The sequence below is a fragment of the Budorcas taxicolor genome, chromosome 15 (genome assembly GCF_023091745.1).
Source record: "Budorcas taxicolor isolate Tak-1 chromosome 15, Takin1.1, whole genome shotgun sequence".
In the NCBI taxonomy this organism is placed as follows: domain Eukaryota; kingdom Metazoa; phylum Chordata; class Mammalia; order Artiodactyla; family Bovidae; genus Budorcas; species Budorcas taxicolor.
This window is the reverse complement of record NC_068924.1, coordinates 21,933,765-21,955,647: the sequence shown is the minus strand read 5'-3', so window position 1 is coordinate 21,955,647 and position 21,883 is coordinate 21,933,765. Positions and strand designations below refer to the sequence as shown.

Sequence of the window (21,883 nt, the reverse complement as noted above, 5' to 3'; positions counted from 1 at the left end):
GGAGCCTGGTGGGCTGCCATCTATGGGGTCGCATAGAGTCGGACACGACTGAAGCGACTTAGCAGCAGCAGCAGCAGCAACCAAAGCAACCATGGGAAAGAAAAATAAAGCTGGAGGAATCAGGCTTCCTGGTTTCAGATTATACTTCAAAGCTATAGTCATCAAAACTGTATAGTATTGGCACAAAAATAGAAATATGATCAATGAAACAGGACAGAAAGCTGAGAAATAGATCCACTCACCTCTCATCAATTAATCTACAGCAAAGGAGGCAAGACTATACAATGGTGGAAAGATAGTCCCTTAAATAAATGGTGCTGAGAAAACTGGACAGCTACATGTAAAAAATGAAATTAGAACATTCTTTAACACTATACACAAAAATAAGCTCAAAATGGGTTAAAGATCTAAATGTGAGCTCAAATCCTATAAAACCCTTAGAGGAAAATATAGGCAGAACACTCTCTGACATAAATTATATCAATATTTTTTTCAATCCATCTCCCAGAGTCATGGAAATAAAAACAAAAATAAACAAATGAGACCAAATTAAATGTTTTTGCACAGCAAATGAAACCATAAATAACATAAAAAGACAACCCACAGATTCAGAAAAAATATTTGTAAATTATGTGACCAGCATGGGATTAGTCTCCAAAATTTACAAACAGCTCATTCAGCTTAATATCATCAAAACAAACAACCCAATCAAAAACTGAGCAGAATACATAAACAGATGTTTCTCCAAAGAAGACAAACAGATGGCCGAGAAGCACATGAAAAGATATTCAACCTCACTAATTATTAGTAGTGAATAGTGAAGTCGCTCAGTTGTGTCTGACTCTTTGCAACCCCGTGGACTGTAGCCTACCAGGCTTCTCCATCCATGGGATTCTCCAGACAAGAATACTGGAGTGGGTTACCATTTCCTTCTCCAGGGAATTATTAGAGAAATACAAATCAAAATCACAGTGAGATACCCCCTCACACCAGTCAAAATGGCCATCATCAAAAAGACTACAAACAAGAAATTCTAGACAGAGTGTGGAGAAAAGGGAGCCCTCCTATACTGTTTGTAGAAATATAAATTGATACAGCCACTATGGAAAACAGTATGGAGGTTCCCTAAAAAACTAAAAATACAGCTACCTTATGACCCAGCAATCCTTTCTGGGCATATGTCCAAAGAAAAACATGGTCCAAAATGATACTTGCACCCCAGTGTTCACTGTAGCACTGTTTACAATAGCCAAGATGTGGAAGTAACCTAAATGTCCATCAATAAGTGAATGGATTAAGAGGTGTGGCACATATATATAGTGAAATATTACTCAGCCATTAAAAAGAATGAAATAATGCCATCTGTAGCAATATGGATGACACACACCGAGATTGTCATACTGGATGAAGTAACTCAGAAATATCTATGTATCATTTATATATGGAATCTAAAAAGAAATTATACAAAACAACCTATTTACAAAGCAGAAACAGATTCACAGATTTAGAGAAGGAACTCATGGTTACCCAGGGAAAGTGTGGGTGGGAAGGATAGTTAGGGAGTTTGAGATTGACATGGACAAACCGCTATGTTTAAAATGGATAACCAACAAGGACCTACTGTATAGCACAGGGAACTCTGCTCACTATCATGTAACAACCTAAATGGAAAAAGAATTTGGAAAAGAACATACACATGTACAGAGTCTTCCCTGGAGGCTCAGTGGTAAAGAATCCTCCTGCAAGGCAGGAGATGCAGGAGACATGGGTTCAATCCCTGGGTCAGGAAGATCCCCTGGAGTAGGAAATGGCCACCCACTCCAGTATTCTTGCCTGGGAAATCCCATGGACAGAGGAGCCTGGTGGACTATAGTCCATGGGGTTGCAAAGAGTGGGACATGACTTAGTGACTAAACACCACCACTTAAATGTATATATCTAATTGAATCACTTTCCTGTACATCTGAAACTATCACAATTTTGTCAATCAACTGTACTCCAAAATAAAATAAAAAGTCTAAAAACAAAGAAATTCCCCCAAATATTTGCAAGTAAATTCTATTGAAAAGAAATATATGAAAGAGACTTGGGTATCCATAAAAAAGAAAGCTGTATATTATGATAATTGATAATGCCTTTTATATATTAAAAAAAAAGGAAACATTCTCCCATGAAAATCAATCAATCAATCAAAGTTGGGAGCTAATCACTAAACTAAGCCTCAGTTTTTTGCCTCTTAATTTGAAGATATCTGTATTTCTCACCCAGGGGTCAGGCAAGATCTTGTTCTTGCTATATATGCCTAATGCTGGCTCTGAAAAATATTGATTTGAAGGCAATATAGACACTTACAAGGACCAACCAACCACACCCACTTTCCTTCCCCCACAAAGAACTTTCTGCTGCTTACAACTGACTAGAGCCGCTTCTGCAGCAGATGAAATACCATGTGCTTTTTTAAGAGGCTGTTTTCCTTTGGGAGGTGGACTGGTACTTTTATTTTTATTTTTCCTCCTCCTCCTCCTTTATGCTTCATGATCTTTTTTTCAAGTTATAAATTTTATGAAATCCAGATAAAAATAGGGAAAATAATTACTTCTCTGTTAGGGCTTAAGGGGGCAGGGGTGATCCATAGACCAGTAATTTTCTTTCTCTCTACCTCCAAATCAGCCCTCTACCCTCCCAGTCCCCCAACCACTGCCCTAAGCATTTAAAATAATTTCTCAAGGGCTTCTTGCCTCAGCTGGTTGGAGAGGGATAGGGTAGTAGAAGAACATTGCATTTTGTTTCCTTCTAGCACTGTCATCTTAGAAGTCTAATACTCAGTGAAGACAAGATGCAACAGATTCAGAAAATTAAAGTATCTGAGTTATTAAGAAATATATCTTAAACATGCCCTAATTCTTGATTTGTTTCTAACAACAGGTAGAGAAGCACAGTATGGCCATGACCAGATTCCCACCAGGCCCACAGGAATAAGACTAATAGAAGGTAGAACAGGTGGCGGCCACACCTGGGGAAAGGGAGAATGAGGAGTTACTGTTTAATGGATACAGGGTTTCAGTTTTGCAGGATGAAAAGTAGATGGATGGTGGTGATAATTGCACATCAGTGTGGATGTCCTTAATGCTACTGAACTGTACAATCAAAAATAGTTGGCAAATTTTAGATGGTAAATGTTATGTATATTTTATCACATTTTTAAAAAAGTTTCCTGGAATATCATCCAGCCATTAAAAGTAAGTCATCCACATCCATCATTTAAAAGTGGACATGTAATTTCCAAATAAAAGGCATTTTTAAACTGTCTTTGATTTTAATTTCTCATTTTTATATTAATTTCTCATTTAAAGGCTTTTTTCGCTTCAGTCACCCTCTGTTTTTTTCAGTCTTTTAGCTTTATTAAAGGCTTTCAATGACTAAGTCAAAGATTCATGAAATGTCACATTGCACTTGAAAATATGTGGGTTATTTTCAAGTATCTTTTGATATTGATTTCCAACATAATTCCACAGTGATGAGAACAGACTTTATATCATTTCAGTACCTTTAGATCATGAAATTTTTGTGTCTTGTTTTATGTCCCTGGATATGTTCCAGTGTCTCCTGGTTCATAGTCCATGGAAACTTGAATGGAATTTGTATCCTGCTACTGTGTGAAAATTGTATAAATCTTAATTATGCTGAACTTGTTCATAGTGCTTTTCAGGTCTACTGTATCTTCCATTTTTCTGTCTATTCATTCTATTAATTTTTGAGAGCTTGATATGAAACTCCAACTAAAAATCTTACTTTATCTATTTAAAAAAATAATTATAACATATAGTGGAACTAAATGTAACTTTGTTCTGTATTTTCCAAGTCTCCTATAAATGTGTTATCATATGTTCATAATTTTAAAAATAAAAAATTAAACATAAATAAATACAAGAAAGTTTTTAAATAAAGGTTAAATTTAGATAGTCACTAAAAAAGTAAATCATTCAGATTTGTAGCAACACAGATAAAAAGCCTTAAGACAGTATGAAATTTTTAAAATAAGGACAAAAAATTCAGTTAATATCTAAAATATATTTTTTAAAACTCATACAACTCAATAGCAAAAAAACACATAAACCTATTTTTCAAATGGGCCAAAGATCTGAATAGACATTTTACAAAAAAAAACATTCAGATGGTAACAGATATACGAACAGATGCTCAACATCACTAATCATTAGGGAAATGAAAATCAAAACTACAGTGACATACCACACCACACCTGTTCAAATGGTTACTAGACAAGAAATAACACGTGTTGGGGAGGATGTGGAGAAAAGAGAACACTTACATATTGATGGTGAAAACATAAATTAGTATAGCCAATACCAAAGCCACAAAAAATAGAGGATCCTCATAAAATTAAAAACAGAACTACCATATGATCCACTGGATATTAATCCAAAGAAATAAAAAACACTAGCTCATAAAAGATGCATGCACCCTCATGTTTACTGCAGCATTGTTTATAATAGCTGAGATACGGAAACAACCTAAATGCCCACGGATGGATGAGTGGACAAAGAAGATGTATCAATAACCTCAGATATGCAGATGACACCACCCTTATGGCAGAAAGTGAAGAGGAACTCAAAAGCCTCTTGATGAAAGTGAAAGTGGAGAGTGAAAGAGTTGGCCTAAAGCTCAACATTCAGAAAACGAAGATCATGGCATCTGGTCCCATCACTTCATGGGAAATAGATGGGGAAACAGTGGAAACAGTGTCAGACTTTATTTCTGGGGGCTCCAAAATCACTGCAGATGGTGTCTTCAGCCATGAAATTAAAAGACACTTACTCCTTGGAAGAAAAGTTATGACCAACCTAGATAGCATATTGAAAAGCAGAGACATTACTTTGCTAACAAAGGTCCATCTAGTCAAGGCTGTGGTTTTTCCTGTGGTCATGTACGGATGTGAGAGTTGGACTGTGAAGAGGGCTGAGTGCCGAAGAATTGATGCTTTTGAACTGTGGTGTTGGAGAAGACTCTTGAGAGTCCCTTGGACTGCAAGGACATCCAACCAGTCCATTCTGAAGGACATCAACCCTGGGATTTCTTTGGAAGGAATGATGCTAAAGCTGAAGCTCCAGTACTTTGGCCACCTTATGCGAAGAGTTGACTCATTGGAAAAGACTCTGATGCTGTGAGGGATTGGGGGCAGGAGGAGAAGGGGACGACAGAGGATGAGATGGCTGGATGGCATCACCGACTCGATGGACGTGAGTTTGAGTGAATTCCGGGAGTTGGTGATGGACAGGGAGGCCTGGCGTGCTGCGATTCATGGGGTTGCAAAGAGTCGGACACAACTGAGCGACTGAACTGAACTGAACTGAATATATATAAATACACATACACACAATGGAATACTACTCCACCATAAAAAAGAAGAAAATGTTGCCATTTTTAACATGAGTAGAGTTTGAGGGCATTATCCTAAGTGAAATAAGTCAGACAGAGAAAGACAAATACCATATGATTTCACTTTTATGTAGAATCTTAAAGATTAAAAAGAAAGAAAGAAAAACAAGCTCACAGACATAGAAAATAAGTTGGTGGTTGAAAGAGATTTGTTATTGCAAGAGGTAAATGGGATGAAAATTTATTTCCAGTTATAAAATAAATAAGGGATGTAAAGTACAGAGTCAGATTATAGTTAATAAAACTGTATTGCATATTTGAAAGTTGCTAACAGTAAATCTTTGGCTTCCCAGGTGGCTCTAGTGATAAAGAACCTGCCTGCCAATAGAGGAGATATAAGAGAAGCATGTTTGATCCCTGGGTCAGGAAGATCCCCTGGAGGAGGGCATGGCAACCCACTCCAGTATCTTGCCTGGAAAATCCCATGGACAGAGGAACCTGGCGGGCTGCAGTCCATAGGGTCGCAAAAAGTCAGACACAATTGAAGCAACTTAGCATGCAGTATGTACAACAGTAAATCTTAAAACTTCTCATCATCAGAAAAACAAATTTTTATTAACATGTATGGTTAGGAATGTTAACTAGACTTGTGATGATAATTTCACAATATATACAAATATTTAATCATTATGTTGTACACCTGAAACTAACATGTCAATTATACCTCACTAAAAATTTTTTTCACATGATTGTAATTATTTAAAACAAATCTATAGAGATGGGGGAAAGATCAGCAGGAAATATTTCAAGGTGCTAACAAAGGATGTGGTACACACTTTTCCCTCACTTGGTTTTATATTTCAAAAAGTTTAATACAGGTAAAAACTTTCACAATGAAAAAAATGTTTCTAAAATTTTTAAATGTTTAAAGCAAAGTAGATTTCTTCCCGACCACAATGGTTTCTCCACATCACTTCATGTCCCTAGTAGTCACACAGAGAAATGATACACCAATGAGTTGCTGGGCTTCTCATTTACTTACATATATATATTGAGTGCTATTTAACTACAGAGCACTATCCTAGATACTAGAGATACGGGTTGATCAAGAAAAGGTCCCTGCCATCATGAAACTGCCATCTAGAGAAAAACACAGCTAATAAGTAAACAAGCAAAAATATATTAGCTATTGATAATGCAGATAATTAAAATAAATAATATAAAAAACAGCAGCTTTAGATTGGGAGATCAGGGAAAGCTCAAAAGATGTGAAATTTCAGCTGATATCTGAATGACAAGAATCAGACTTGGGAAGAGAGATAAGCCAGCCAATGCCAAGACCTTGAGCAAAAATAAACATTCCTGGTTTGAGGAACTGAAAGAGTCACTGTGTCTGGGGAGTACTGGGTAAGAGTGGTATGAAATGAAGACATTGCCCCTTCCTCCAGGAACTTATGATGAAACAGAGTTCAGTAGTCATACAGATAGTTTCTGACACTTCTATTTTAAACTTTCAGATGACTTAAAATTTATAACAGTCTGCAAAGCAGAAGTCAGGACTTCTAAAGAAGAATTAAAGTCTCCATTTTTTTTTTCCTGTAAGCTATAGTTTCCTTAGCTGTGATCAAAGGGATTGTGTAGCAATGTTAGCTTCGGAGAGGAAGCAGATATTATGCACATTACATAGAAAGAGCCCATGCTAAGAAAACTAAACTGTTCTCCAAAATCAGCGCTTACTTATCCTTCCCAAACTCGAATTTCCCAGGTCCAACACGAAGTAGATAGCCATTGAGCCACTCAGGAAAATGTCCCTGGACTCGAGCTGAGACGACCTCCAGAGTCTCTTCCACTGTGGTTAGAAGCGGTGCAATGCATGGAAGAGTCTTCCCCTGACTAAAGATCACTGTTTTCTGATGAGTCTGCTCCATGTACTTCTTCAAAACTGTGAAGAGGAAATCAAAAGCACAAAAATTGTATCAGTCTTCTATAAACATGCCTGTTTCTCCATAGACAGTCTCATCTACTGGTAAGGAAAATGTAAACCTATCACCAAATACAGTCTCTAAATTCGTCTCCTTCCTTATTTTCAGACCATCAACTCTTCAGTTCTCCACTTCTGAACCGCAATCCTTTTTGTGTTCCTGCAGAACAAATCTGCTTAATTAACTCAGGACTTTAATTACCATTGCTATCATTTCTCATAGTTGAACAATGCAGGCCTTTTCACAAGACTGAATCTACATGTTAACCACAGATGTGCTAATAGCTACATCTCATTGTTTAGTAAAAAATGCCCAGGACTTCCCTGGCAGTCTAGTGGTTAATGAAGACTTTGAGCTTTCACTGCAGGGGTATGGGTTTGATCCCTGTTGGGGAACTAAAATCCCCACATGCCACACAGCTTAAAAAATTAAATAAAGAAATATAAATAACCACCATTTGATATTATTACAATTACATTAATCTCAGTACTTTTGACAGACTAGAATGTGATTCTAAAGATTTCACAGGATTTATGTGAATTTAATAGGATCTGAAACTTAATTTCTTCTATTTTAATGGTATACACATGAACGTACATGGCATTTCCTAGGAAAGAGCTGTTATAAATCAAATAATGCACTGATACCTGTTCTGAAATTACCTCAAATTCAAAAGCCACACAAAAAAATTATTTTAAAATAGAGAGCTGAAAATTGTCCCTATTATTTCATATGTATTCAGTGTTCACAGGCAGTATTGCCTAACACAGAGGGGTGGTCAAGTACATAACTAATTGGATACTATAAGATAATCTTTCATTTTAAATCATAAAACTAACAGTGATATAGAAGTCTAAACTAGAAAAACATAGGGATACTAGTCTTTTAGCAAGATATTTTACAACATTGTGTCTATTATCCCACTTCTTTAAAATCTTGCAAAAATTCAGTTTAGAGCACTTGAGACCTTCTCAGAGATGTAGGCTCACAGCACATGCATACTAAGTTGTGTCCAACTCTTTGCAACCCTATGGACTGTAGCCTGCCAGGCTCCTTTGTCCACGGGATTCTCCAGGCAAGAACACTAGAGTAGGTGCCATTTCCTTCTCCAGGGGACCTTCCCAACCCAGGGATAGAACCCCACATCTCTTACATCTTCCGCATTGGCAGGCGGGTTCTTTGCCATTAGCGCCATCTGGGAAGCCCTGTAAGCAACCAATTCTGTCAAATCAAACTATTTCCTTATTTTCCAAAGAAAATTCACTCTCACCCTAAATGTCCTTCCCACTAGTCTATCCCTAAGGAAGTTTTATCTGTTGTTCAAAGTCTATCTCAAATGCTACTCCCTTTAAGAGGCAGCACGGTGTAATACTTGGAAGTGTTAAACAGAGTTTTTAAAGAAGTCCACCAGAATGCAAATAGTAAAACCAAACATTTACATTAGAAGATGTAGCAGTGATTTTTAGTTGAGAAAGTCCTAAGTTAAGTTAAGTCGCTCAGTTGTGTCCGACTCTTTGCGACCCCCTGAACTGCAGCCCACCAGGCTTCTCCGTCCATGGGATTCTCCAGGCAAGAATACTGGAGCGGGTTGCCATTTCCTTCTCCAGGGGATCTTTCCGACCCAGGGATCAAACCCAGGTTTCCTGCATTGCAGGCAGACGCTTTAACCTCTGAGCTACCAGGGAAGGTTCCAAGAGAAAGTCCTAAATAGTGAATATTTTTGCTTTCTTGAAGAATACCAGGGGCTTCTGAAGTTTCCCAGTCTGTGTGGAACAGATTCAGGCAGCAACACTGCAGAGGTGGGAGTTAAAGGAGAGTGAGTCAGGATTTGTTAACTTGTTGTCAAGCAAACAGCCTTTCTGTTTGTAGATTTTATGCAACATACAGGGGCAGGATTCAGGGTTTAGAAATTCTCTTGGATCTGCAATAGGAAAAATATTCACTATTCACTATGAGAAAGTCCTAAATAGTGAATATTTTTCCTATTGCAGATCCAAGAGAATTTCTAAACCCTGAATCTCACCCCTGTATGTTGCATAAAATCTACAAACAGAAAGGCTGTTTGCCTGACAAGTTAACAAATCCTGACTTAACTCTCCTTTAACTCCCACCTCTGCAGTGTTGCTGCCTGAATCTGTTCCACACAGACTGGGAAATTTCAGAAGCCCCTGGTATTCTTCAAGAAAGAGGCACAGAGTCCTAAGTTCAGGAAAAGGAGAGAGAGGAGAAGGAAGGGGCAAATCCCCTACCTGGGATCCGGCATAATATCATAGAAAGGAAATCAACTGCAATGGTAGAAAAGCTGCTGACTGAACGTAGAAAGAGTTGAGGAAACATTTTTGTGTTGAGTTCTGCAGCAACAGATCCTGTGATTCCTAAATCCTCATGCTGACTAACAGTCGAAAACTCACTTCCTGGGCTGTCTTTGGCTCACTGACAGAATAGGAAGGGGTGGGGTTGGGGATTGAGGGGTGGGGCTTCAAAACATGTACAATCTCTCTTAGTCTCATTTTCAGGACTAGTATCCCTACAACCTGTTTATGATAAGTTGCTGCTTGAAATACTGAAATTGGACCACCAATAGTGGTCTCCCTCTCTAAACTTCACTCTTTCAAATCTGTCCACTGATTAAATCAGTTGACCCAGGGTATCAATTTCATTGTGCCACTCCTTCCCTCTGAATGATTCAGATTTCCTTTACAGAATAAAGTCCAAGTTTAGTCTGACAACAAGACTCTACAATCTGGCCACAATCTACATTTCATCCTTTGTCTTTCTGCCCTTCCAACATTTCATCTTTCGTTTCCTATTCACTTAATTTACAGAACATCCTCAGCAAGGTAATATGAATAAAGCTCTGTGAAGGTATACCCTTAAAAACAAATAACCACACATCATTTTATTAATATAACAAATATTTCTGAGCTCCAATCTAATACTGTGCTACAAGTTGAGAACAGATTCTATCCTGCTCTCCAGCAATATAGATGATACACTATCCCCTTTTGTGAATTCTCAGTCCAGTAAAATCATTTGCCAAGTGTTTTTATTCTTCTGTGCCTTTAAACAAACTTTTCCCTGCCTGAAATACCCTCCCTCTTTCCTTTTCAAAAACCCATTTCAAAATCTACCTCTGTGATCCCCTTGCCAAAGCCTTCCAATAACTCCCACTAAAAGGAGTTAATAGCAGTGCCACAGAATTTATTTATGACTGCACTGGGTCTTCGTTGTTACACATGGGCTTTCTCTAGTTGCAGTGCACAGGCTTCTCATTGCGGTGACTTCCCTTGTTGTGGAACATAAGCTCTAGGCACATGGGCTTCAGTAGTTACAGCCTGTATGTAGGCTCAGTAGTGGTGGCACACGGGCTTAGTTGCTGCATAACATGTGGAATCTTCCTGGACCGGGGACTGAACCCGTGTCTCCTGCATTGGCAGGTGGATTTTATCCACTGGAACACCAGGGAATACTTTTAACACTGACATATCATGTCCTCCTAGCAAAGACATGTAAGTGTATTTCAAGAAAGGAGTGGTTACAGTCATTAAATAGAATGCATTTGAATCAGTTCTAATAAGGTGGATAAAACTGGAGCCTATTATAGAGTAAAGTAAATCAGAAAGAAAAACACCAATACAGTATATTAATGCATATATATGGAATTTAGAAAGATGGTAACAATGACCCTATATACGAGACAGCAAAAGAGACACAGATGTAAAGAACAGTCTTTTGGACTCTGTGGGAAAAGGCAAGGGTGGGATGATTTGAGAGAATAGCATTGAAACATGTATATTACCATATATGAAACAGATCGCCAGCCCAGTTGAGGGGTGGGGCTTCAAAACATGTACAATCTCTCTTAGTCTCATCTTCAGGACAAGTATCCCTACAACCTGGTTATGATAAGTTGCTGTTTGAAATACTGTAATTGGACCACCAATAGTGGTCTCCCTTTCTAAACTTTCCTGTTTCAGATCTGTCCACTGATTAAGTCAGCTGACCCAGGGTATCAATTTCATTGTGCCACTCCATCCCTTGATGCATGAGACAAGGTGCTCAGGGCTGGTGCACTGGGATGACCCTGAGGGATGGGATGGGGAGGGAGGTGGGAGGGGGATTCAGGATGGGGAACACATGTACACCCATGGCTGATTCATGTCAGTTCAGTTCAGTTCAGTCGCTCAATCATGTCCGACTCTTTGCGACCCCATGAATCGCAGCACGCCAGGCCTCCCTGTCCATCACCAACTCCCAGAGTTCACTCAGAATCATGCCCATCGAGTCAGTGATGCCATCCAGCCATCTCATCCTCTGTCGTCCCCTTCTCCTCCTGCCCCCAATCCCTCCCAGCATCAGAGTCTTTTCCAATGAGTCAACTCTTCGCATGAGGTGGCCAAAGTACTGAAGTTCATGTCAATGTATGGCAAAAACCACTACACTATTGTAAAGTAATTAGCCTCCAATTAAAATAAATAAATTTAAAATTTTTAAAAAGGAGTGGTTAAACTTGTCAGAAGGGAGAACAGAGTTCTGTACTCCCTACAGTGTCTAGCAGATCATGATATAAAGAAATTCAATATATATTTTGATTTGTAATTATTGAAAAATAACATATAAACTTACAAAATTTTACTGAAATGAGTGACAAGTGTAAATTAAAGGGCAAATATATTCCTGCAATAGCATATTTCCAGTTGTAAGATAATTATGCTCATGTGGATGGTACCAAAGATATCGTTTGATTTAAAAATAAGCCGTATTTAGACTTTCACGAACTTCTTCCCTAGGAGGTGTCTGTTCTGACCGGTAAATAACATTGTGACTAAAAGTCATTCTCTAGTCTTAAACATATAGCCAATGAAATGATCAAATTTAACGTGCACAGGGAAGAACCAGATACCAAGCAATGGTGACCCTATTAAGACATAACAAATATTGGAACTTCCCTGGCCATCCTGTGGTTAAGCCTCCACACTTCCTATGCAGGAGGCATGGTTTCATCCCTGGTCAGGGAACTAAGATCCCATATGCCACAGCAAAAAGAAAAAAAAAGGTATAATAAATATAATATGAAATCAAAATCTACTCTGAAACAATGCTAGCCTTATCTTTTACATTAATAACATATTTAAGAAAAAAATAACTCAAGAACATTTCTTAATGTTGCTAGCTTCTGCCCAAGTTAGCAGTCATTTTCACAGTTAAACATTAAAAAACTCTGTAAGGCAACAGGATAACTCAAAATCCAACAGATTTGTCATACCAACTCAAATGTGGTCATCCTGTTGCATTTAGTTTTTAAAATCTTATTTCTAATCTTTACTGACCTCCAACCTATCCTGTGCCATTAACATATCTGCCTATGAGGCAAATAATTTTTCCACTGTAACCAATATACTTAGTAAATATTACATTATTATCAATCCTTTCTTGTATGAATATTTATCTTACATGGTATATATGCCTTAAGGTAGTAATTGATGAAATAAGATTTAACATTTAGAAGGCAGCAGGGCAAACACACTGTCCACCTGAGTGAGTGAGTGAGTGAGGTTGCTCAGTCGTGTCTGACTCTTTGCAACCCCATAGACTGTAGGCCACCAGGCTCCTCTATCCATGGAATTTTCTAGGCAAGAGTACTGGAATGGGTTGCCATTTCCTTCTCCAGAGGATCTGCCCAACCCAGGGATCGAACCCAGGTCTCCTGCATTGCAGGCAGATGCTTTACCATCTGAGCCACCAGGGAATCCCTGCTGTCCACCTGAAGAATACCATATTCCCTGTGGTACTGTCTAAATATATATCCAAATTTGTGATTACTTACACAGGCAAAATACACATATAATAGATAGAATTGTCCATATGATTGAAGTGAGTGTTGATTTTTTTTAATCTGATCAATATAGTTATATAAATTATACATAACATATTAAAAGTTTTCATTAAAGTCATAGTACCTTCCAACAGTGTAGATTTTTTTTTAAACAGTTTTTGTTTTGTATTGGAGTATAGCTGATTAATAATGTGAGTTTCAGGTGAACAGTGAAGAGACTGGTTCACAGATATACATGTATCCATTCTTCCCGAACTCTCCTCAAAGGGAGGATTTTTTTACTAGAAAAGTATTAGAGATTTCCTAGTCCAAATTCAATTCCTGAATTATAACAGGACCGAAATGACTCGCTAAGGCTAACTTGTTTAACCAATCTCTTTACTTTTGGACCACTAATCTTTATCCCATACCACATAGCTTGCTAAGGCTTCTAAATATACTTCATTAACTGCACCACTGATACTTTAATGTGTAAAAAAGTCAATTCATATAAAATTCTGGTTACAAATTTCTAGTTTTTATTTTACCACAAGATAATTTGAAACCAAATTTTTATTGTGCTCAGTTGCTCAGTTGTGTCCAACTCTTTGTGACCCCATGAACTGTAGCCCACCAGGCTCCTCTGTCCATGGGATTTTCCAGACAAGAATACTGGAGTGGATTGCCATTTCCTTCTCTAACATATGATAATAAAAACAACACGATAATAAAACAAATTTTTATTAACATTGTATAATAATATTAGTGAAAATAATCATATGGTAATATTAAATAGCAATAGCACAGTTTACATATTGAGAAACTGGACAGATTACTTTTGGGTTTTAATTTCTTTTCAATTCTAACCATGAAAGACACCTTAAATCTCTATCTACTATTTAAACAAAATATTCTAAAAGTACAATATTGTTAAATATTATCAAATTAATCCACTGAGTCTTCTTTTAGAAATTTAAGAAAGGCTAGGGTGTTTGAGAAAAAATTTACACTTTTACAAAATATGCCAAATATTAGACTTCAAAAGAAAGGCTACATACTTCATATTAATGTCCAGCTTAATGCTTTTAAATCTAGAAAAGAAATTTAAGAAGTTTCCCCTTCTACATTTAAGGTATACTTTTTTTTTAACAACTAGAGCACATTCAGAGTACAAATGTCATTCTTTCATTAAAACAATAATGAGCTTAAATTCTCAGCTTATTTTAAGTATACAATTTTATCTGTGTAGAGTGTTTGCAATCACTGTAAGCCTCTGTCTCAGGAGCTCTCTCTTCTGTATTAGAAAGTTTTCAATAGTATTGGCTTCTTTGAAGAGTCCATCTATCTCGTCAATATAAGATGCATCTACTGCTGCTCTCTCACTAAGAGGAAAAAAGGTTTTATGTTAAACCAAATAGTCATAATATCTAAACATACCATCAAAATGATGTGCTTTATTATGCTATATTTGTTAGCTATTTCATTTAAATTTCTTTGTACAGTAGTTGGCTTCATTAATTTACCAACACTGCTCAATATGTTAAATTAGTTCCACAAATATTTTTGACTACTCAAAGTCCCTTGACACAGCAGAATGTGTATCTTATACATTATAATTCTAATATTAAACTATATACATTATTTTAACAGCCACATAAACCATTATTATTAAAAACCGTGACTGCTCAGTAGTTCTCTAAAAAAACACCTTATAAAACATGATAGTTTCAGGTCAATAGAATACTTAAATTCAGTCTTCAAATATATATCGATAATGTTTAATATTTCATAAAATAAATATTTATCTTCAGTATCACTCTATTATTATGCTTAACTTCACCAAATGGTATTTTTCTGAAAATGTTTTCATAAAATTTTAAGTGTTTTATCATCAAATTAGAAAACAAAATATATCCAGCCTCATTTCAGCTCTGAGAGTATCAAAACAAAAGATATTTAGTGGAAAAGTTAGTCTTTGAAAATAACCAGCTAATTTAAGAAACAGAGGCAGAATAAAAAATTTGAAAATTATAATTACCAGATAGGTTTTTTAGACCCTGAGCTAAACTTCCCATCATGGAGCTTCCAGAAGAAAACTTCTATGTCTAAAATAAAGACTCAAAAGAATATACCATAAATACTTGCCTTAAGATCTTTGCATATGTTGACAGCATTAGATTAATTTCCTTGCTCATATCTGTTTAAAAAAAATCACTAAGTTATGAACTATAATAAAGTTTCCATATTATAAAATCAATATATAGAAATATAAGCACTTTACACATCACCATTCAAGTCTTTCTCCAGAGCTTCATCTTTATAAAATAGTCCAGAGCTTTCAGACAAAGAAGAATCTGATTTTCCAAGAGAGGACAGCTGTGGACTATCTGGCATTTGAGGCTAATATAAGAAAGTAAAGGAAATAGGCAAACAGTTAATAAGATCCTTAAGATATATACATTCTGTTAAAAAAAAAGAAAACAGCAAATAAAACATCTTTCAGAAAAAAGCAAGCATGCTGGAAATGTAGGCCTAATAATCACTTGTTCATTTTATTGTAAATTTACATTAGACTTTGAAAATGCTATTAATCCCCTGATGAAAAAGTTTCCTGTAGCCAGCAGATGCTGCCATAGCAAAAGATCAAAGCTTTCATTTGGGTAACAGCCATATGCTTGCAAATTTTTGCAAGCTAACATAATCTTTAAGGGAACAAATAATGTCTCAAATGTAAACAGATCAATTGGTAGGGGCAGCAGTAAAGAATGGCAGGATATAGTACTCTTTTTCAAAAAATGTCAGTAGGTATAGTACCTAAGTATCCTATTTATTAATATATATCAAAATAACTATTTAAAGTCCTACATATCAAAAGTCATGAGTCCACTTCTATCTCTAGATCACAAATTACCACAAAGAAACCTTCCACTAGTTTCCTGAAAGCCTATACTTAGTAAATAGGCTGCTGGAATCAACATAGTTCCTGCTGGGACACCACCAGCTCTGGGAATATGAAGACATTAAATTCCATTTATCAACAGAATTATCTTAAATGAAGAAATTTGAGAAGTATATAAAAGAGTAAAGTTCCACAAGCATAAAGATTACCTCTAACTCTCTTGGTCTCTTGCAATTTCTAGTATCAGGTTTTACAAGTTGACTTGCCATCATATTCTGGAGGCAGGAACTGCAAAGTTTAAAGCAATGCCAATTTTAGGTGCAAACTCCACGATACAGCTCTCTTGAATCCTTCCCTGTCTTTCCACTCCTCCTGTCACTGTTAGTTTAGCCTCTCATTATTCATCACTTACCTAAACTACTCAAATTATCCCTCCTCTGTTTCATCCTACCAATTGCTGTTTGGGCAATCTTTCAAAACTCTGATTACTGCATTTCTACACTTAAAAGAACCTTTCCTTGACCATTCATGGCTCCAGAGGAAGTTCAAATTGTGTGGTAGAGCACCTGGGGCCAGCCTACCAGTCTGGTGATTTTCTCCTACTCCTTCTACAATCACACTAGTCTCTTTGGCACTTTCTGCTTTGTTTCAGGATTCATTAAAAGATTTTTCTGCCTTCACAAAATCTTAATGTTGAAACAAATCTTGCTGATTGGTTGTTTAGTCGCTAATTCATGTTTGAGACTTTCGAGACCCCATGGACTTTAGCCAGCCAGGCTCTTCTGTCCATGGAATTTCTGGGGAAGAATACCGGAGTGGGTTGCCATTGCCTTCTCCCGGGGATCTTCTGGACCCACAGTTTGATCTTTGACCCACAGATCAAACCCGCACCTCCTTCATTGGCAGGCAGATTCTTTACCACTGAGCCACCAGGGAAGCCCAAAAAATCCTATAGTTCATCTAATTCAATCTCAGTTTTACAGAGATGAAAAAATAGAGGCAGAGGTAGCTGGCCAAATGGAAACATGTAAAACTAGGCCAGACTAGAAGAATCAAGATCTCTTCTAGTCTAAAAGAGACTTCTCTTTCTACCGTCCTATCCTACCTTCATACAGCATTAAATTTTAGTTTTAAATTGCTTTCTCAAAAATTCTGAAGATAATTACCTTGTGAGCCTGAAAGATTAAACTTGGAAAATGTTGAAACCTAGAATGATATAATCTCTTCATCTTAATAGATGTGAATTCCTGTCAACACTCAAGTTATCAATTTGCTTGCTTTTTGAGAAACTATGTGGACCTGGAATATTGTAATGAATCTGTTTGCTTAGTCATATTTAAGAATCATATATATGACATAAAGACAGCAGCAACAAACAATAAAGATGTCTGTTCAGCAAACTCCAAACTGTGCTTCTACACTGCTGTCAGTATCTTTCTAATATGTAAACTTAAGCGCTCTAACATTAATTTGTTAAAAAAAAAAAACTACTACACATGCACAGTAGTGCTCGGTTTGCCGTGGGAAGTTTAAGAGACTGTTTCAGGGAAGCCAACATGAGATTTGTTCTTGTCTCCCTTCCTCTTTCTCTCTTCCCTTTTACACCTCTTCTCGCCTCACTCAAAGAACATACATGTATATCAAATCAAAACTCTTAATTAGGTAATTCTGCTTCTGTAAAAAACAGATGACTTTTTCTGTCACAGTTTTGGGCTTCCTTGGTGGCTCAGAAGATAAAGAATCTGCCTGCAATGCAGGAAACCTGTGTTCCATCACTGGGTCAAGAAGATAAGCTGGAGGACGAAATGGCAACCCACTCCAGTATTCTTGCCTGGAGAATCCCATGGAGAGAGGAGTCTGGGGGGCCAAAGTCCATGAGGTCGCAAAGAGTCCAACGTGACTGAGCGACTGACACTTTCACTACTTTCACTTTAAAGGCCTCAGCGGAACCTGGTCAAGAGGCTGGGCCTCCACCTTCAATATATAACCGTTCACAGTCCCGGACCCTGGCTGTGCAACCTGGCGCGTCGGTGCCATCGTCATTACCAAGTACTACCTCTCGGCCTTAAGCAATCGTTTTCTCCTCAACCTCTCTTTCTTCCCACCGGGGCCCTCACGCCACCACACCTACCTTGCCTCTCACCACCCACCCCACCTCTCCTTTCCTCCCCACTAGCGTTTCAGCCCCACTAGAGACCCTGCGAGGAAACAGCCCCCTCTCACTGCTTCACTCCACACGAACACCCTCTGGGCGTTCATCCTCCGCTGGCTACTCCAACATCAGTCCGGGATCCATACCTTCCTCCTAGGCCGAAGCGCGGGAATGAGGAGGCTGCCGCGTTGGCCTTCCCAGCAGGCAGCGCGCAGATCACGTGACACGCCCACGCCGCCTCCACTGAGAGGGGGTTTCTCCCCGCCGGCCTTTCGGCTTGGAGTCTTCGTGAGACAGAACTCCTGTCGCTTCCCCAGTGCTTGTCTAGAGAACAAGGGGGAGATCTGAGGATGTTTCCTTAAAAAGAAAGACCAAGAAGAACTGTCAGAGGAAGGCAGTGTGTCCCAGCCTCTTGAAACCTCAGACAGGAAACACAAAACAGTAGCGCACCACCACCACTTTCCAAGTAAAAGTAACATCCTGTTGCAGATGGTCTGTTCGCTGGAACGGTATAAACCTGAGTTTCCGTGCCTTAGCAAACCGAGATTTCCGTATCCAGAACATCCGTTTCTTCAACTCCTTTTCTTTGGTGCAAGCAAATTTTGGGAATTATAGTTTTTTTTAAAAAAATTCCATTCTTGATGTTCAGTTTAGTCGACTTCATTGGCAGCTTCCAAAAAAATATTTTGTAACACGTGGCTCACGTATTTGAAATTTACTCTCATTGGGCACTTTAATGTGGTGACTTTGACCTGCAACTTAAAAGATAAACATTCTACATTTAATGTTCAGTTGTGAAGGAAAATAAAAACCATCAGTTCAGTTCAGTTCAATTGCCCAGTCGTGTCCGACTCTTTGCAACCCCATGAATCGCAGCACACCAGGCCTCCCTGTCCATCACCAACTCCCGCAGTTCACTCAAACTCACGTCCATGGAGTCGGTGATGCCATCCAGCCATCTCATCCTCTGTCATCCCCTTCTCCTCCTGCCCCCAATCCCTCCCAGCATCAGAATCTTTTCCAATGAGTCAGCTCTTCGCATGAGGTGGCCAAAGTTTTGGAGTTTCAGCTTTAGCATCATTCCTTCCAAAGAAATCCCAGGGTTGATCTCCTTCAGAATGGATTGGTTGGATCTCCTTGCAGTCCAAGGAACTCTCAAGAGTCTTCTCCAATACCGTGGTTCAAAAGCATCAATTCTTCGGCGCTCTGCCTTCTTCACAGTCCAACTCTCACTTTCATACATGACCACTGGAAAAACCAAAGCCTTGACTAGACGGACCTTTGTTGGCAAAGTAATGTCTCTGCTTTTCAATATGCTATCTATCACCTCATAAAACAAAGGTCAATAACACTTCCTGTAAATTCCAGGTCAACAGTCTTGCACCTCAGCAAATTATACTTGATGTATGCATATTATTAGTGCCCCCCCCCCTTTGGCTTATTTAAATGTTAGTCGACTTCATTGGCAGCTTCCAAAAAAATATTTTATAAAGAATTGTAAGTATTATGTGTATATATTTATTGTTTGTGAAAAAGCCAATTGTTTTAACTCCTAGGCAAAAGGGACTCAGTTTACCTTGAGCTGCTATTATTGTGAAATGTAAGTCATTCAATAAAACTGGACCACATGATTATGTGCAGCTGAATGGCAACCCACTGGAGTACTCTTGCCTGAAAAATCCCATGGATAGAGGAGACGGGAGGGCTACAGTCGGTGGAATTGAAAAAAGAGTAGGTGCAACTGAACACAATTGATAGTCTTTTTAAAGATTCTAATCACCATCTTAGGCCTGGTAGCAACGTATATTGAAACATTCTGTATTTGTGATAAAAATGAAGGAAAACATTGTCATTCTGATGCTATGTCCTAAATTTTTTGGTGTTCAAGTGCCCTCTCAAGAAATAAAAATATAAAATTAAAAAAAAATTTTTTTAATACCCTTAATTGGTAAAATATAAAGTTATCCAATCAATGTTTATCTTTTCATTATTATCATTACTGTTGTTATTATTCTTAATGGTCCATTAAATCCAAAAGTCTGAGAGATACTGATCTAATTCCTCTCCCAGCCTTCACATTGCATGATAGCCAAACAGGTAGTTATGTACTTATTAAAATATTTCCAGGAAAAATTTGTGTTGTTGTTCAGTAGCTCAGTTGTGACTGACTCTCTGTGACCCCCATGGACTGCAGCACAGTGGGCTAAGAAAAATGATTCCACCTAATACATAAATGCTTACATCGGATTAAAAGGATACCATGGACATTTTCTTTTTAAAATCTTTTTTCCATTATATAAAATACATGAGTGAGAGTAAATGGGAGGGTGCAGAGGGTTATAATGGTCCAGCACTTTAAAATATTCAAAGAGCTATCATCTCATTTAATTTTCACAAACAACCCTATGAAGTAGGTAGGACATAGACACATTTGGGTTGCTCTATGTCAAAGAAAAAAATGTTTGTCCCTAAAGTAAGAAATGGGTAAATTATGCATTATGCACTTTTACAACTGGAGAGAAATAATTGGCAATGGGCCATTTAAAATTAACTTGCTTGGTGCTCTGCTTATTTAAATCACAGTTTGACTCTACTTAATGCTTTTGTGCTAATTGACCCAACTGAACAACACAGAGGATGAAACCTGTCATCAGTTTTAGTAACACATTTTAAGTTTTTAAAAATTATTTACTTATTTATGGCTGTGCTGAGTCTTCATTGCTGCGTGCAGGCTTTCTCCAGTTGTAGCAACTGGGGGTTACTCTGTAGTTGCAGTGCATGGGCTTCTTGTTGCAGTGGCTTTTCTCATTGCCAAGCACTGGCTCTAGGGTGCCTGCACTCAGTAGCTGTATGCACAGGCTTAGTTACCTTAGGGCATGTGGAATCTTCCCAGACCAGGGATTAAACCGTTGTTCCCTGCATTGGCAGGCAGATTCCTAACCAGTGAACCACCAGCAAAATCCCATCATACACTTTTTTTTATTATTTATTTTTAATTGGAGAATAATTGCTTTACAATATTGCATTGGTTTCTTAAGTGTGCCTTTTTTTCCCTTCTGATAATCACTGTACCAAGCACCCTCAACCATCCTATCTTAGACTTCCTTTGTAATAACTACTGTTTCATAATGTTTCTTTGATGTTATGAAATGAAAACCCTATCTTGTTGACAGCTAAAAAAACACACAAGCAACAACAACGAAAACAGCTCACCTAGCTGTTTTTATAAACGTTTTGTTTCCTAATTCTAGAACCCCTGTTTCCATACAGTCTCTGAACTGGCAAAAAAAGCAGGAAAAAAAAAAAAGATCACTGTGCTAATTCCCTTGCTAGCAAGGTAATGCAATTTAGCACATGTTCAAGAGAAAATAGCTAAGAAACTTTATTTCCCTTAGTTATTGTCAAGGCTGTGATAGTAACACTCTGCTCTTTATCAGTTTCATTTTAAGTGGGGTGGTTACATTACAGGACTCACCCTGCTAGGGCTGATTATTCATCACTGATGTTCAGTTGTTAAGTCGTGTTCCGCTTCTGCCATCCCATAGTATTCAGCTCAGTTAGATGAGAAAATGTGCTAAAGCCTGAAGAGAAAGTCTCAGAAGAGAAAAATTAATGTGAGAAAAATGCTTCTGATTGAC

The 21,883-nt window shown here is 37.8% G+C and overlaps 2 protein-coding genes across 2 annotated transcripts in view; both read right to left on the bottom strand.

Annotated features, from left to right (window-relative positions):
* The window catches only part of BCO2 (beta-carotene oxygenase 2), a 65,998-nt gene extending 56,282 nt beyond the window's left edge, over nucleotides 1-9,716 (bottom strand). Inside the window, exons 1-2 of the mRNA XM_052653165.1 lie at nucleotides 9,629-9,716; nucleotides 7,135-7,339 (exon numbers count right to left, since the gene is read on the bottom strand). Coding sequence (XP_052509125.1) covers nucleotides 7,135-7,339; nucleotides 9,629-9,716 — 293 coding nt within the window. The remainder of the gene's footprint in view (nucleotides 1-7,134; nucleotides 7,340-9,628) is intronic.
* A 4,715-nt stretch (nucleotides 9,717-14,431) lies between these two features.
* Nucleotides 14,432-16,365, bottom strand: TEX12 (testis expressed 12). Its single transcript, XM_052653383.1, has 4 exons — nucleotides 16,303-16,365; nucleotides 15,483-15,594; nucleotides 15,340-15,391; nucleotides 14,432-14,576 (listed from the first exon to the last, which is right to left on the bottom strand). Exons 1-4 carry the CDS (start codon nucleotides 16,363-16,365, stop codon nucleotides 14,432-14,434), a joined length of 372 nt encoding a protein of 123 aa, XP_052509343.1.
* Between the last annotated feature and the right edge of the window lie 5,518 nt (nucleotides 16,366-21,883).

What these genes read in the sequence shown, in the direction of transcription:
- TEX12 (XM_052653383.1), bottom strand. Translation starts at nt 16,365, where the DNA reads ATGATGGCAAGTCAACTTGTAAAACCTGATACTAGAAATTGCAAGAGA. An exon ending in AGAGACCAAGAGAGTTAGAG is followed by an intron (nt 15,595 to 16,302) that starts GTAATCTTTATG and finishes TTCTTATATTAG; the next exon opens with CCTCAAATGCCAGATAGTCC. An exon ending in ACATATGCAAAGATCTTAAG is followed by an intron (nt 14,577 to 15,339) that starts GCAAGTATTTAT and finishes TTTTCCTCTTAG; the next exon opens with TGAGAGAGCAGCAGTAGATG.